Below are 13317 nucleotides of genomic sequence, written 5' to 3' on the forward strand. Positions count from 1 at the left end.
GTAAAAATAGAATCAAATCTCCCACTGTAGAGGAAATAACGCTGCTAATGTCCAATCTCAAACCGGCTGCAGACGTATCCTTGTGATTTACAATATGAAATGTCTCATTTCCTTTTGTTTAAAGGCCTCATAGCTCACTGATTTCACCTCAATCTCAGTCTGTGAAAATGTTTAATTTAACGTCTCCCGTGCCTCCAAATGTCCCGCATGACGTCAGCCGAGTTGTTCTCCTGCACAGAGTCTGTGTTATAAACTGAGGTTTGTGTTTGTGCCGAGCGGGGAGGGGTTTGACTGGAAGATCCTGTCCACTCGTATTATGTGAAGTGTTTATGGACGGTGACCTGTGCTCCCTCCTCGGCCTCGACCTGCTGCCTCTGCTTCTGTCACTTAACCGTCTGTTTTGCATTTATTTTGTATATTTAATATGATTTTAATTACATAAAAGCATCATTTGTATTCAAAAACATGTTCTTTCTCACTTAAACAGTGGCTGAGAGTCAGTTTGGTTCAAGGGAAGTGATGATTGACTCATGATTTGTGACGTTTCTGTGTGTTTTGTTGTGTAGGACCAACAGGTGTCGGCCTGAACGAGCTGAAGAGGAAGCTGCTGATCGCCGACCCGCAGCACTTCAGCGTCACCATCCCACGTGAGTTCACTCTCAAAACAACATGTGTGCTTTACCTCATCACAGTTTTAGATATTAGATATTAGATTTATTGATCAATGTGGACGAAGACGCAGTCTGAGCTGCTCCACATGTTGGAGATCCAACCTGGGAGACAATATTAGAAAACGACTGATGACAGTATGTATCGATCCTGACACAACAATAGGGAGCATTTTACATAAAGTATAAAGCATTTAAATTCTACTTTAAAACTATATGAAGTCAGGAAATCAAATTATCCCAAATTTGCCTCCAGGGTCAGATCTGGGCCCCGAGTTAGAAACCACACTTTTCTCGACTTTCAAAATCTTTTTACTGCAGAAAAAAAGGGGGAAGCAGAAACTTTTATAACTACAGTATAACTCTGAGCTCTGATTTGTAATTTTATTGAGTCTTGTCCAGTGTCGTCCAGCTGCAAACAACATGAAGGTTAAATGGAGCGTTGAGAGGAGGAAGGACCTCGATCAGATGCTGCAGCCTTCGCGTCGTGTCGTGCGCTCCTCACACCTCCCTCTCGCCCGTCCGCCTCGTCCGTATGTCTGTCCAACCCAGACAAACACATTGGAAACACATTCGCAGAGAAATGTAAGCGCGCGAGACGCCAGATCAGATTCAGACTGCACCGCCTCGTCGCGCTCCAACGCACCCCACGAGTTTTTAAGCAACAAATCAAAATAATCACTTTTATGTGAAGGATGTTTAGCTGACGTGTTCCAGTGCAGCTTTCACAGCGTGTGTCGGTCGGTGCTCGTGCTCGTTGCAGCCGGAGCGATGATGAGACTCAGATCTGGGCCTAGTGGTTCTGGTTTTGGTGCTGGTTCTGGAGCTGTGGAGGCCCGGCCGGCCGCCACCGACCGGTTCTCCTCCTGTGTAATTGTCAGCTTTTCACAGGCCGCCTGACAAGCTCCAAATGATGGAGGGAATGGCGTTTTTCTACCTCTGAAGAGATGCCATTCCACTGCTTCACAAACTGGCACCTCTTTCTCCTTTTCTCTCTCTCGATTTATTTCTCACTTTTCTTTCTGTCTCTTTCTTTCTTTCTTTCTCCCACTCTGTCGCCTCCCTTCTTTCTCCTTTTACGGACCTAACGACAGGCTGCCATAACTCTGAACGCCATCCAGCCCTGCTGCCTGCAAACGACTGGCTCTCCACGCCTTTGCCAACAGCATTTTTTAGTTTTTTTTTTTGCAGCTCGGAGATGTCCCACACAGCCAGCGCATGTTGGGACAATAAATCTTTCTGATTTGTGCGCTCGAGCACGGCAGTGGCATTAGCGCTCGTGTCGTTACCATCTGGGGCCTGGAAGGGGAAAGTGCGACACGAGTTTTGAGGAAATATGAGGTCCGTTGATATTAATTGCCGTGTTTGTTACATGCCGTGCGGCGTAATGGATGTGTCCCAGTCGGAGCCTGACACTTGAAATGTCCCTGGTATTAAAATCCCATCGGTGGGGCCTTTTTTTCTGTGTTTCTTTTTTCTTTTCTTTTCCACGAGGCTTGTTAATTGCTCTCAAATGTGACCTGTGATGCTGTGTTGTTTAATAGAGCCCAGACAGTCTTGATTCTGACCCATATAGAAGACGTATGGCACAAGTCCTGGCTCTCATTGAGAGGGAAAGAGACTCGGAAAGTATCTCATCTCCCTCCTTTTGGATGTTTGATTGCTGCCAGTGGACACATGGATGTGTTTAACACTTGCTGTTGTTTCGGATTAAGCCCAAAAGCATTACCCCTTTTTGTTAATTTGAAAACCGGAGCTGGGGAGAGACCACCGGCTTGTGGCCCCGGTTAAGCCTTGGGTTTTCTTCTCTTTTCTCTCTCTCTCTTTCTACTTGTCGCTGTAAAATGTAAACCAGTCATAAGAAACTCAAGGAGCATTGCAATAAGCCATTAGAGAAGGGGGTTAAACATTTTGATTCCCGTCCAAGCTGACTGATATTTTCCATGAATCGAGAATGAACGGATGCACATTCTTTTGTTGCACTGTAATTATTTTCTGTGCCACAAAGCCGAAGCCAAAATAATGCATGGTGGATGGTGTTGGTGTGAGTATATACTGTACGGAGAGAGAGAGGCTGTTCTGGCAAACGCCTCGCACACGTTTCCGCACACGAAACAAACCGGGAGGTATAAGTATATGTTATCTGATGACACGGCTGCTCGATCTGGCCCTCTGCTGTTTTTCCTACCGTTGTCTTGAAGGCCCGATGACAGAGAGTCATTGATCTTCTTCAAGTGTCTTCTCCGCCGACCGATGGATTTACGGCCGTCTCTCCTCCTCGAGCGAGTGACACGTCGTATAAATCACACCATTTGGTTTTCCATGAACCCTGCGGATCAGCCTGGACCGTATAAAACAGAGGCAGCGGTCCACTCCGAGGGCACAGCCTCAACACATGCTGCCGGGGAGAACAGACCCAGAGGAGGAGGAGGAGGTGGAGGGGGAGAAGGGCGGGGGCAAGACTTGGCAGTTTTGTTTGCAGGTGATAAAAGTTTAATAGTTTGTTTTGGAGCTGCTCGGAGTGTCTGACGGGTGTACACCTCTGCCCTCTGACCTCTGAAGCGTTGCCCGAGTGCGAGCACACTGCAAAAACTCAAACATCTTACCAAGAATATTTGTCTTATTTCTAGTCAAAATGTTTCATTTCTAGTCAAAACAAATCTTATTATACTTTAAAATAAGACTCATCACATTAAAAAGTAGCTTGTTTTTAGACACTTTTTTACTTCTTTCAAGCATATTTCACTTGAAATAAGTAGAAAAATCTGTTAGTGGTGTGACTTTTTCTTCCTTATTAGTACAAGCAAAAAAAAACTTGCTTTCACTGGCAGATTTTTCTACTTATTTCAAGTGAAAATTGTTTGAAACAAGTGAAAATGATCTAAAAACAAGTTATTTTTTAGGTGATGAGTCTTATTTTAGGTGAAAAGAGATGAGTTTTGACTAGAAATTAGACATTTTGACAAGAAATAAGACAAATATTCTTGGAAAGATTGAGTTTTTGCAGTGAGTCGACCTCTTGGCCTCCAGCGACAAATCCGCCAGTTCTCTCCACGTGCCGCCTCCTCCCTCCCTCCCTCCCTTTTTTTTTTTTTTTTTTACAGCACAGCTTTATGGTTTACGGCCAAGTAAATGTAGAGACTTGATGTTAATGAGAGCTGCCCCCAAACTCAATTACCTTCCTTGCAGCAGCGGCGGCGGCTAACACTGTGGCGGCTAACGCGCTCCTGTTCCTGCAGACTGTTCCTGCAGCCACATTACAAGAGACAAACTTTAATAAGACACAGTTAAACCTCTGCTGAATGTCAGTTAAGTGTCTGAGTTTAGTGCCGCAGCTCTACAGGTTGTGTATTTTATGGGCGCTATTACACAATAATATATACAAGGGTTGGCATGGCCCGCCGTTGCGCCGTGTTTCAGACTTCCAGCGATGTTAATAAGGCCTCAGTTCAGATGGTTTCAGCCTCAGCGGTGACTCAGACAGTCTGGGTTTGAGTAATCGCCCTCTTTCTCTCTCTTTCTCCTCCTCTTTCTCTCTCTCTCAGACACCAGTCGGGCCAAGAGGAGCCAGGAGAGCGACGGCGTGGAGTACCACTTCATCTCCAAGAGCCTCTTCGAGACGGACATCCACAACAACAAGTAGGCACAAGCAGCAGAGAGAGACGACGGTGGTGGTGGGGGGGGAGCAGCGGATACGCAACCGCCCGCAGACATTAACGATAACAACGTTTTACAACTTTAAGAGACTTAAAACTGCAGGTGCTCCACTTTGCGCAACAATAAATTTCCAGTGTAGACAGGCAGCACACAGCAAAGTTCAAACAAGAGACAACAAGGTCGCACAACTCTTCTTCCATATGTCGTGATCATCACTCCTCCGCTCTGCAGATACTTCTTCTTCCTCCTCCTTCGCTCCTTCGCTCCTCTTCATTTACAGCACATGAGAGAATAAAAAGGTGCAGCTTCAAGAGACGACAATTATTTCTGTCTCTCTCCAAAACAAATGATCTCGTTTCAGGATTTTTCTCTTTCTCGAATGTGTTGAATTGTTGCAGGTTGTAATAACAATGTCAACACCGCTTATATAAGTCGTAGGTACAAAGTTATTATGTTTTTTTTAAGAAAGCTAAACCTCGAGGAGTGAGTAGAGGACAGGAAGATGAAGATTTTCTTTCAGGTGTGCTGCCCCTTTTCATTAAGTCATAAATCTTAATTACTAATTATTTATTTATAGTGGAACTTTTACTATTTCACCAAATGCCATAATAAAGAGGGTGTGATGGAGAAAAGTTTGAGATATTTAAGAATAAAGTTCAAATTTATACTTATTACTTAACAAAATATTTGTAGTAAGAGTAAAAGCCCCATTTTTAAAGGAGAAATGTATGTTATTCTGAGGATAGAGTTATAACGAACAATGATGGATGAAAAAAAGGACCAGAAAACTCAAAGAAATTCTGCGTCTGTGCCTTTTTTTTTTAGGTCAGTTCACTTCATTAATGCAGGGACTAATCTTTCAGAAATGATTTTCCACTCATATACGTATGTGATGTTTAATGTGGTCTGTGGGTGTGTGAAGCTTTAATGAAAATGTTCAGACCCACCCGGTGATATCCGAGACCCCGCCGCCGCCGCCTGATGAAAACAACAGAAGCCACTAGAGGTCCAGACCGGGACCTGCTGCTGCCACTGTTCGTACACGGCCTCCCCGCTGTCGTCCGCGTGTCTCTGTAAGCGAGTGTGAGCTGGTGTTGACAGGGGCCGGGCCCTCCAGTCCAGACGCCGGCCCCCGAGGCCTCGCCGACTTCTGTGCTTCCTCCCTTTTCCTCGGGCGCTCTCTGTGAACGCAGCCACACCGCGGCCCGCCTTGACATTTGTGGCCGACAAATTTTGAAATCCAAGTTGTAATAGTCAGAGGAATGATTGATGCCTTTCTGCCGCTCTCACACGAGCTGGAGGGGGGAGAAAGGAAAGAAAGATATATTGTAGGGTGCACTCACTGCACATGCAAAACATTTACTCACGCAAACACGTATATGACATAGAGGGCAGCGTGCTGAGTGTCGGAGCATGCACGGAGGAGAAGGGAGCAGGGGTCTGTATATTTAGGTCCGTGTTGCGGTGCAGGTTCGAGGCATGCAATGTTTTTCAGGGAGTCGGAGGGGTGAGTGGCAGCGCTGTGATGTGGGGCGGATGCGTGGGACACTCCACGCTGAAATTACAAGGCAGCGAGGCAGGCGAGGGGTGAGATGAACTTGTTTGCGTTATGCCTCGTTGCATGCAGCAGAAACAATGCAGCGGAAATAAAAAAAAGGAGAAGGAGAGAGAAGAGAGTCTGTGAAGCGGGGCCACCACCACCACAACAACGTGTGTTTAGCTCGAACAGCTTTTCCCAAGGGAAGCCCTGTTCTGTGTCAGAGTGGCACCGGTCCACACACACTCCTCATGTAGACTCACTCTGTGTGTGTGTGTGTGTGTGTGTGTGTGTGTGTGTGTGTGTGTCGCTGCTGCAGCAAAAGGTGTGAGTGCTCAAACCGAACCTGCAGGCAGGCTACTGTACGTTCCTGTAGCTCTTAAATGAATTTCCCATAACGGGATACGAGTTTTGCTGCGAATTAAACCTGCTTTTAAAAAAAAAAGAAAAGAAAAAAAGAAAAAAGAAGCTGAGTAAAACTTTTTTCTTACATGGGGAATTACCATAAAACTTTCTTTTTACATGGCGTTTGGTCACAGTCGTCATGAGCCGACTGCAAACATAGCACGCCGTCCCATTAGCTTCAAATTCTTTCCACGTCGTTACTCCGCTCGCTGCCTTTTTTCCCTCCTTGTTTTCAGCTAAAAATACGTCGTGGCTTTTTTTTATTCTGTCTTTTTTTCCTCTCATGACATCTGATTGGTGTGAGAGGAGGATTATCTGGTGGAAAAGAGAGAGTTTTAGTTGCTTGCTTGCTTGCTTTGCTTTGCTTTGCTTACACCCATGCAGCGGCCAGGATCTCGGAGCTTTTGTGGTCATCTTGGAACAAACAGGTGTTAGTGATTGAGCGGGTGGCGTAGGAGATTATACGAAAGAAAAACACGCTCGGCTCAACGTGTCTGGATTTTTTAGGCCATCTTCTGATCTGTCAGCGGTTTGACGGAGTGATCCCGCTGTCTGTGTGGATTTGTAGGGTTTATATATGTCACTATGTCTTATACGAACCTCAGACGTGCGCTGACACAGATTAACGTTTCCTCCCACGTTCAGAAATCATCGACGCACACTTATTTTCTTTTCTGTTTTTCTTCTTTTCCACTTCAGGTTCATCGAACACGGCGAGTACAAGGGGAACTACTACGGGACGAGCTTAGACTCTGTGCGCTCCGTCCTCTCCAAGAACAAAGTGTGCCTGCTGGACGTCCAGCCTCATGTGAGTGACACACACCAACCGCCATCATCATCGTCCTCCTCCATCACAATGCAAAAACTCATATCTTACCAAGAATATTTGTCTTATTTCTAGTCAAAATGTAGCCAACGACCGGTAGACCTCGGCTCAATCCAGGGGGCGGGATGAAGGCAAACTGCCTCTCTGCAAGCAATAGGGTAGCGCTACGACCAATCAGAGCAAAGAGCAGGATGACATCAGTAGATTAAACTTTTCCCATATCCTGTCGGCAAAACACCAAATACATCCTTCTTCGAAATGAATGACTTCCTTCAGTGCAGTTTCTTGCTCAACTTTGAAAGAAAATGACAAGTTTAATTCTTTCAAAGTTGATGCCAACGCCGATTCAAACGATTCCTTTGCCAAAGCCATCTTGTCATGTTTTTCACCGTCATCGCGTTAAGCCTGCCCAACGACTCTCTAAACAGATAGAGCGCTGTGATTGGTGAACACAAACGGTGCTCGAGACTCAAAAAGTTCCTATGGCTCGTTTCTAGACTAACCTGCAGAGCAAATATATTTGCTGCCGCTAGGGTGCGTCTAGATTTCTAGGCTAGTCAAAATGTCATTTCTAGTCAAAACAAATCTCATTATACTGAAAATAAGACTCATCACATAAAAAGTAGCTTGTTTTTAGACACCTCTTGCTTTTTTCAAGCATATGTTCACTAATAAGTAGAAAAATCTGATAGTGGAGCAAGTTTTTCTTCCTTATTAGCGAGAGTGAAAGTGAAAATTAGTTTGAAACAAGTGAAAATGATCTAAAATCAAGTTAATTTTTGGGTGATGAGTCTTATTTTAAGTGGAAAGAGATTAGTTTTGACTAGAAATTTGACATTTTGACAATAAAGAAGACAAATATTCTTGGAAAGATTTTGAGTTTTTTGCAGTGCATCATCCTCATCCTCATCCTCACTCCTCCTCTATATATTTACCCCCTGCCTACAGTATCTCAGAAGCAGATCTCGCTCTTTCCCGAGGCCTTGACTGCGTACTGAGTTACCAAAGGCAGAAAGAAGGAGGTGGGGGGGGGGCAATTACTACTAATTTCCTCTATTTGAAGATTTCCTCTTCGGCTTATGTGTCTTGGGTGGTGGCGATCAGGCTCTACACAAACGGCCGGCTTGTCGCTGAGCCCCAACAACCCCCCCACCCCACCGCCACTCCTTTAAATCCCAGAGCTCGGCCCTGTATCTGTCGTCCAGCAGCTCCTCTCTCCTCCTGTTTGTTTTCCCTCAGTGGATAATGACACACAGGCACAAATGCACCATTATATAGATTAGCCTGGCACGTCCTCAAACCGCGCTGGCCCGAGCAGCTCGCAGACCGAGCCCGGCCGCTGTGAGAACCCGGCTGCATGTACTGTATAGTTATTTATCTCCTTTTTTTGTTGTTTTTCTTGTTTTTTTTGTTTTTTTGTGAGTATATGTGGCGTCGTAGTGCAGCCAGTCGTCCTCCTCACCTCCACTGTCCGCTGCCGCCCCATTGCAGCCGCCTCCCTTGGGGTTTTTGCTCGTCTTCCTATCAGCTGTGGCTTCGTACCCACTCGCCCATTAACACAGTGTGAGACGCCAGAGGAGGCGTCGAAGGCGTCGAAGGCCTGACGCCACCGCCGACCACATCTGACCTCCGTTTTACCCGTAGACGACCAGGCTCGCTTTGTCAGAAATAGGAGAGTAGAAGTAGAAGTAGAAGAAGAGCAGACTCTGTTATCTGCTGGGACAGAAAGGGGCTTGTTATGTGTCATCCACCCATACATTAAAGCAGCACCTCCCGTGTTCCCGGGGTGTGACCGGTTAAACGCAGCGCCACCGTCACTGTCACCAGATGTCAGCAGCTGTTATTTCCTCTAGGTTCATATTCGAGTCAAGACTTTGAAAGAGATAAAAACAGAAAAACGCATCTAGGGATCTCACAATTACTTGTTTTCACAATGAATCGCTGAATTACTATGTAATATTATGTATTATTATTATCATATAATCCTAAATAACGTCACTTTCCTAAAAAAAGACTATGTGCGCCAGAGTAAAGGTACAGTAAATGCACAGATAATGGTCCATTTACCTAATGTAACATTGAATTGGTAGGAATTTAAATGTTAGCTTGTCATTTGTAATAAAAAAAAAACACAATTAAAATAAACTAAATTAAACATTAATATAGATATAGATGGATTAGAGCAATTAGAATATTTCAAACACTTACCCTGGGGGATTCATTTTGTCCTTTATTAATAGATACATAAAGTATTTTGTGTAAATTATTAGTAATGTAATTACATGTATTATAATTACAATATATAGTATATTATATGTAAATATACAGACAAATTTCCACTATGGTGGACAATAAAGTCTTTCTATTCTATTCTATATTTTGACTATATTTGATTTAACACATTCATAGTGTTGTAAAACTGTGATAATCGTAATACCATAATTATTTCTCTGGCAGTAGAAAATCTATAATCGTGACGTCCCTAAAAGCATCAAAATGAAGAAACTGGAATCAATAAGTTGTCTTGAAAATGATGTAAATGATTAATTATCAGTTAATTTTTGAACATCTGCACTCCCATGGCAACTAGGAATCAGGATGATTTAGATTTTATTTGTCAAAGGTCAAAGGTCAAGGTCACTGTCACCTGTCTCAACACACTTTAACTCTGGATGGACAAAAATGGATCCAGAGTTGAGCTGATTAAAATCTGATAGTCAAAGTTTAAAGGTCAATTCCTTCATTATTTATGACACAAACGTCCACGAGGATAAAAATGAAGCGATGACATTTTCCGTCCAGATGTCTGTGGCCGCAGCAGAAAGTCATAGACGTAGACTGTTTTGTTTTCCGAGGGTTTAATGATCTCACAGCTCCTGACGTTCCTCAGCCTCCTCGACACCAAGTTCACTCCTCGTTGTTTTACACCTCGTGATTGTAAACGTGATGAATGTCCGTTAAATTACCTCCACGTTCATAATTCACCGCTGTCCTCCCCTTCTTGTTCCTGGGCGATAACGCCTCACAACTCTGCTGCTGCTGCTGCTGCTGCTGCTGCTGCTGCTGCTGCTGCTGCTGCTGCTGCCTCCATGTTTATAGATAGATAGATAGATAGATAGATAGATAGATAGATAGATAGATAGATAGATAGATAGATAGATAGATATACTTTATTGATCCCAATCTGGGAAATTACAGTGCAGCAGCAGCATTACACAGACACACATTGACGATAACAACATATAGTATAAGAATATAAAGAATAAGAATATAAACTATACATAATAAAATAGTAAAATATAAAGAACAAACTATACATAATAAAATAGCAATAGCAAATAAAATAAAATGTGATGTACAAAATTATATACAAAAACAAATTGGCAGCGTTGATTTTAGTGCAAGAAGAAAATGTGCAATGTGTGTAACTGTGTGTAGAAAAATAAGGTGCGTAGAGACTGTAAGTTATGACCAGAGTTTTTCAGCTGTTATTATACAGTGTGATGGCATGTGGCAGGAAAGATTTCCTGTATCTGTCCCTTCGACAGCGGAGCTGAAGCAGCCTGTGTGAGAAGGTGTTATTATTATTTATTGTTTTATTTATTGTATTATGTATTATTTATTGTTTATTATTATTTATTGTCCTTTGTCTCCGTCCAGACGATAAAGCACCTGCGGACGGCGGAGTTCAAACCCTTCGTGGTGTTCGTGAAGCCGCCGGCGATCGACAGGCTGAGAGAGAGCAGGAAGAGCGCCAGGATCATATCGGGAAAAGACGACAAGGGCTCGGCCAAACCGTTTACGGTAAGACGAAGACGAGGATGAAGACAAAGGACGATGTCGAGACATTCTTGGTTTACTTCTCACGCTGATCAAACCTTAAATGATGTTGTTTAGAGACGTTTAAACGGCACGGAGCAGCAGATGGGTCAGGGTTTGATTCTCTGTGTATTCAGATCAGATTAACTCAGATGAAGGTTTAATGAAGCCGTAAGAGACGTAATTACAGCAGAAAATAACAGGATACGGCCAATAGGAGAGACATTAAGGCAAGGTTTAGATATTAACACACACACAGAGACACAGACACAGACAGGAGAGAGAAAGACAGCAGAGACAGACCATAGACTGTAGAAAGAACGGCTGTAGCACCCGTGACGTCACCCATTGGTTTGGGGGAGTCTGTTTTGTGCCGCTACAGCTCGCCCAGTGGCCTCGTAGCAGCGGTCGCCGGACCTGTCACTCAACGGTTCTGCGCCCTAATTGGCCAGAACTTTAAACCTAATAATAGTAAAACGGTAGAGTTTAAAAAAAATTCACCCCCCTCAGAGTGTGTGCGGGGGTAGAAACTATCGGTTGAGACCAAAAAAATAAAATTTACCAGGCTGTAAGTATGTTTTTTTAAGCTGTAAAATCGGCTATTTTAACATGGGGCTCGATTGGAGTTGCTCCCTTCTGGAGCCAGCCCCCAGCGACAGCTGAGGGGATTGCAGCTTTTTGAATGCGGAAGTGAGCTTCACTTCTCAGACCGACAACTGCCCCCTTGGGTGAGACACACAACAGACAGACAGACAGACAGAGAGAGAGACAGACAGACAGACAGCAAAGACACAGACAGCAGAGACAGACAGGAGAGAGACAGGAGAGAAGGACACAGAGACAGACAGAAAGACAGATAGACAGACAGTAGAGACAGACACAGAGACAGATGGACAGCAGACAGACGGATGGACCACAGACAGACAGACAGCAGTGTATTGATTGGAGCTGTAAACAGCCGTGACCGTCCAGGCTGTGATGTCAATCTCATGATGATGATGATGACGGTGTGATGCTGTGGAATTAACAGCAGAAGGAATAACAGAAACACTATCTGGACCGTGTGTGTGTGTGTGTGTGTGTGTGTGTGTGTGTGTGTGTGTGTGTGTGTGTGTGTGTGTGTGTGTGTGTGTGTGTGTGTGTGTGTGTGTGTGTGTGTGTGTGTGTGTGTGAGTGAGAGAGAGAGAGAGAGATGAGGTCATCATCCCTTCACACACCTTGCTCCTGCCCAGCGGCCACACAGATGAAACCAATTAGGCAGCGTAGTGTTGGTGCTGTGAAGCTGACGGGTGGAGGAGGGAAGGGAGGAGAGGATGGAGGGATGGATGGAGGGGTGGGTGGATGGAGGGGTGGAGGGAGGGGCGGAGGATGGAGCTGAAGGTGGATGATGGTTTTCCCAGACTCTCTCTCTCTCTAGCTCGCGTGTCTGGTTCAACACAGCAACATTAAAGCTGCAGCCCCGTGTGTGTGTGTGTCAGTGATACACACCCACTGTGACCTGGTGTGACTCTATTCATATTTGATCAATTTCTTTAACACATTTATGTAATTTATTATCAGTTCCTACAGTATCTCCACCTCCTCTTCTTCCTCACCTTCAGCCAGAAACTATCCGTCACTTACTTGCTCAGCTCACACTAATCCAAGTTCAGTGAGTCTAAACTATTAAAGAGTGAAATCCAAGCTGCCTGGGGGGCCCAGAGTGTCTGAGTGAAAGTAGCTAAAACTACACCTGTACACCTCTACTCCTACACCTCTAGTCGTATTAAAGAGATAGTTCAACATTTTGGCAAATTGGCCCATAGCCATAATCCCTATAGTCATAGCAGTAGGTTCGTTACCTTTAATTGTCGGTGCAAGCTATTTTTAGAACGGTGGAGCAGAGCCGCGAGCTGCTCAGAGCTACGCTATGGAGGCTCATGGGATTTCTTGGTTTCCCTCATCAAACTCATCAAATACACAATCCAACAACTCCAAAACACAACATGCATCTGCAGTTTTGCATGAATTTCCCTCTAAAACAACTCTGTCTGGTAACGTTGTGTTATTATCTCATAGCGTGGTGAATGTGCAGCTCACAACTTGTCCACCAGAGCGTTGTGGAGTTGTTGGATTGTGTATTTGATGAGTTTGATGAGGGAAACCAAGAAATCCCATTAGCCTCTGTAGCGTAGCTCTGAGCAGCTCGCGGCTCTGCTCCGCCGTTCTAAAAACAGCTTGCACCGACAATTAAAGGTAACGAACCTACTGCTATGACTATAGGGATTATGGTGATGGGTCAATTGGCCAAAATGTTGAACTATCCCTTTAATAATCTCCAATTCGTACCTAAACTTTAGCTCTCAGGTGTCGTCTCTTATAAACTCCAGGCAGATTTCAATTGAGACTCGTCACATTGATGTTTT

General features: G+C 44.4%; 1 protein-coding gene across 2 annotated transcripts in view; it reads left to right on the plus strand.

The window, feature by feature from the left end:
• The window catches only part of mpp7a (MAGUK p55 scaffold protein 7a), a 165517-nt gene that overhangs the window by 146684 nt on the left and 5516 nt on the right, over window positions 1-13317 (plus strand). For both annotated transcript variants that reach the window (XM_083995638.1, XM_083995639.1), the window contains exons 13-16: window positions 567-647; window positions 4214-4307; window positions 6967-7075; window positions 10754-10897. In XM_083995638.1, coding sequence (XP_083851764.1) covers window positions 567-647; window positions 4214-4307; window positions 6967-7075; window positions 10754-10897 — 428 coding nt within the window. The remainder of the gene's footprint in view (window positions 1-566; window positions 648-4213; window positions 4308-6966; window positions 7076-10753; window positions 10898-13317) is intronic.

The sequence above is a fragment of the Trachurus trachurus genome, assembly GCF_905171665.1.
Source record: "Trachurus trachurus genome assembly, chromosome: 20".
NCBI classification, from domain to species: domain Eukaryota; kingdom Metazoa; phylum Chordata; class Actinopteri; order Carangiformes; family Carangidae; genus Trachurus; species Trachurus trachurus.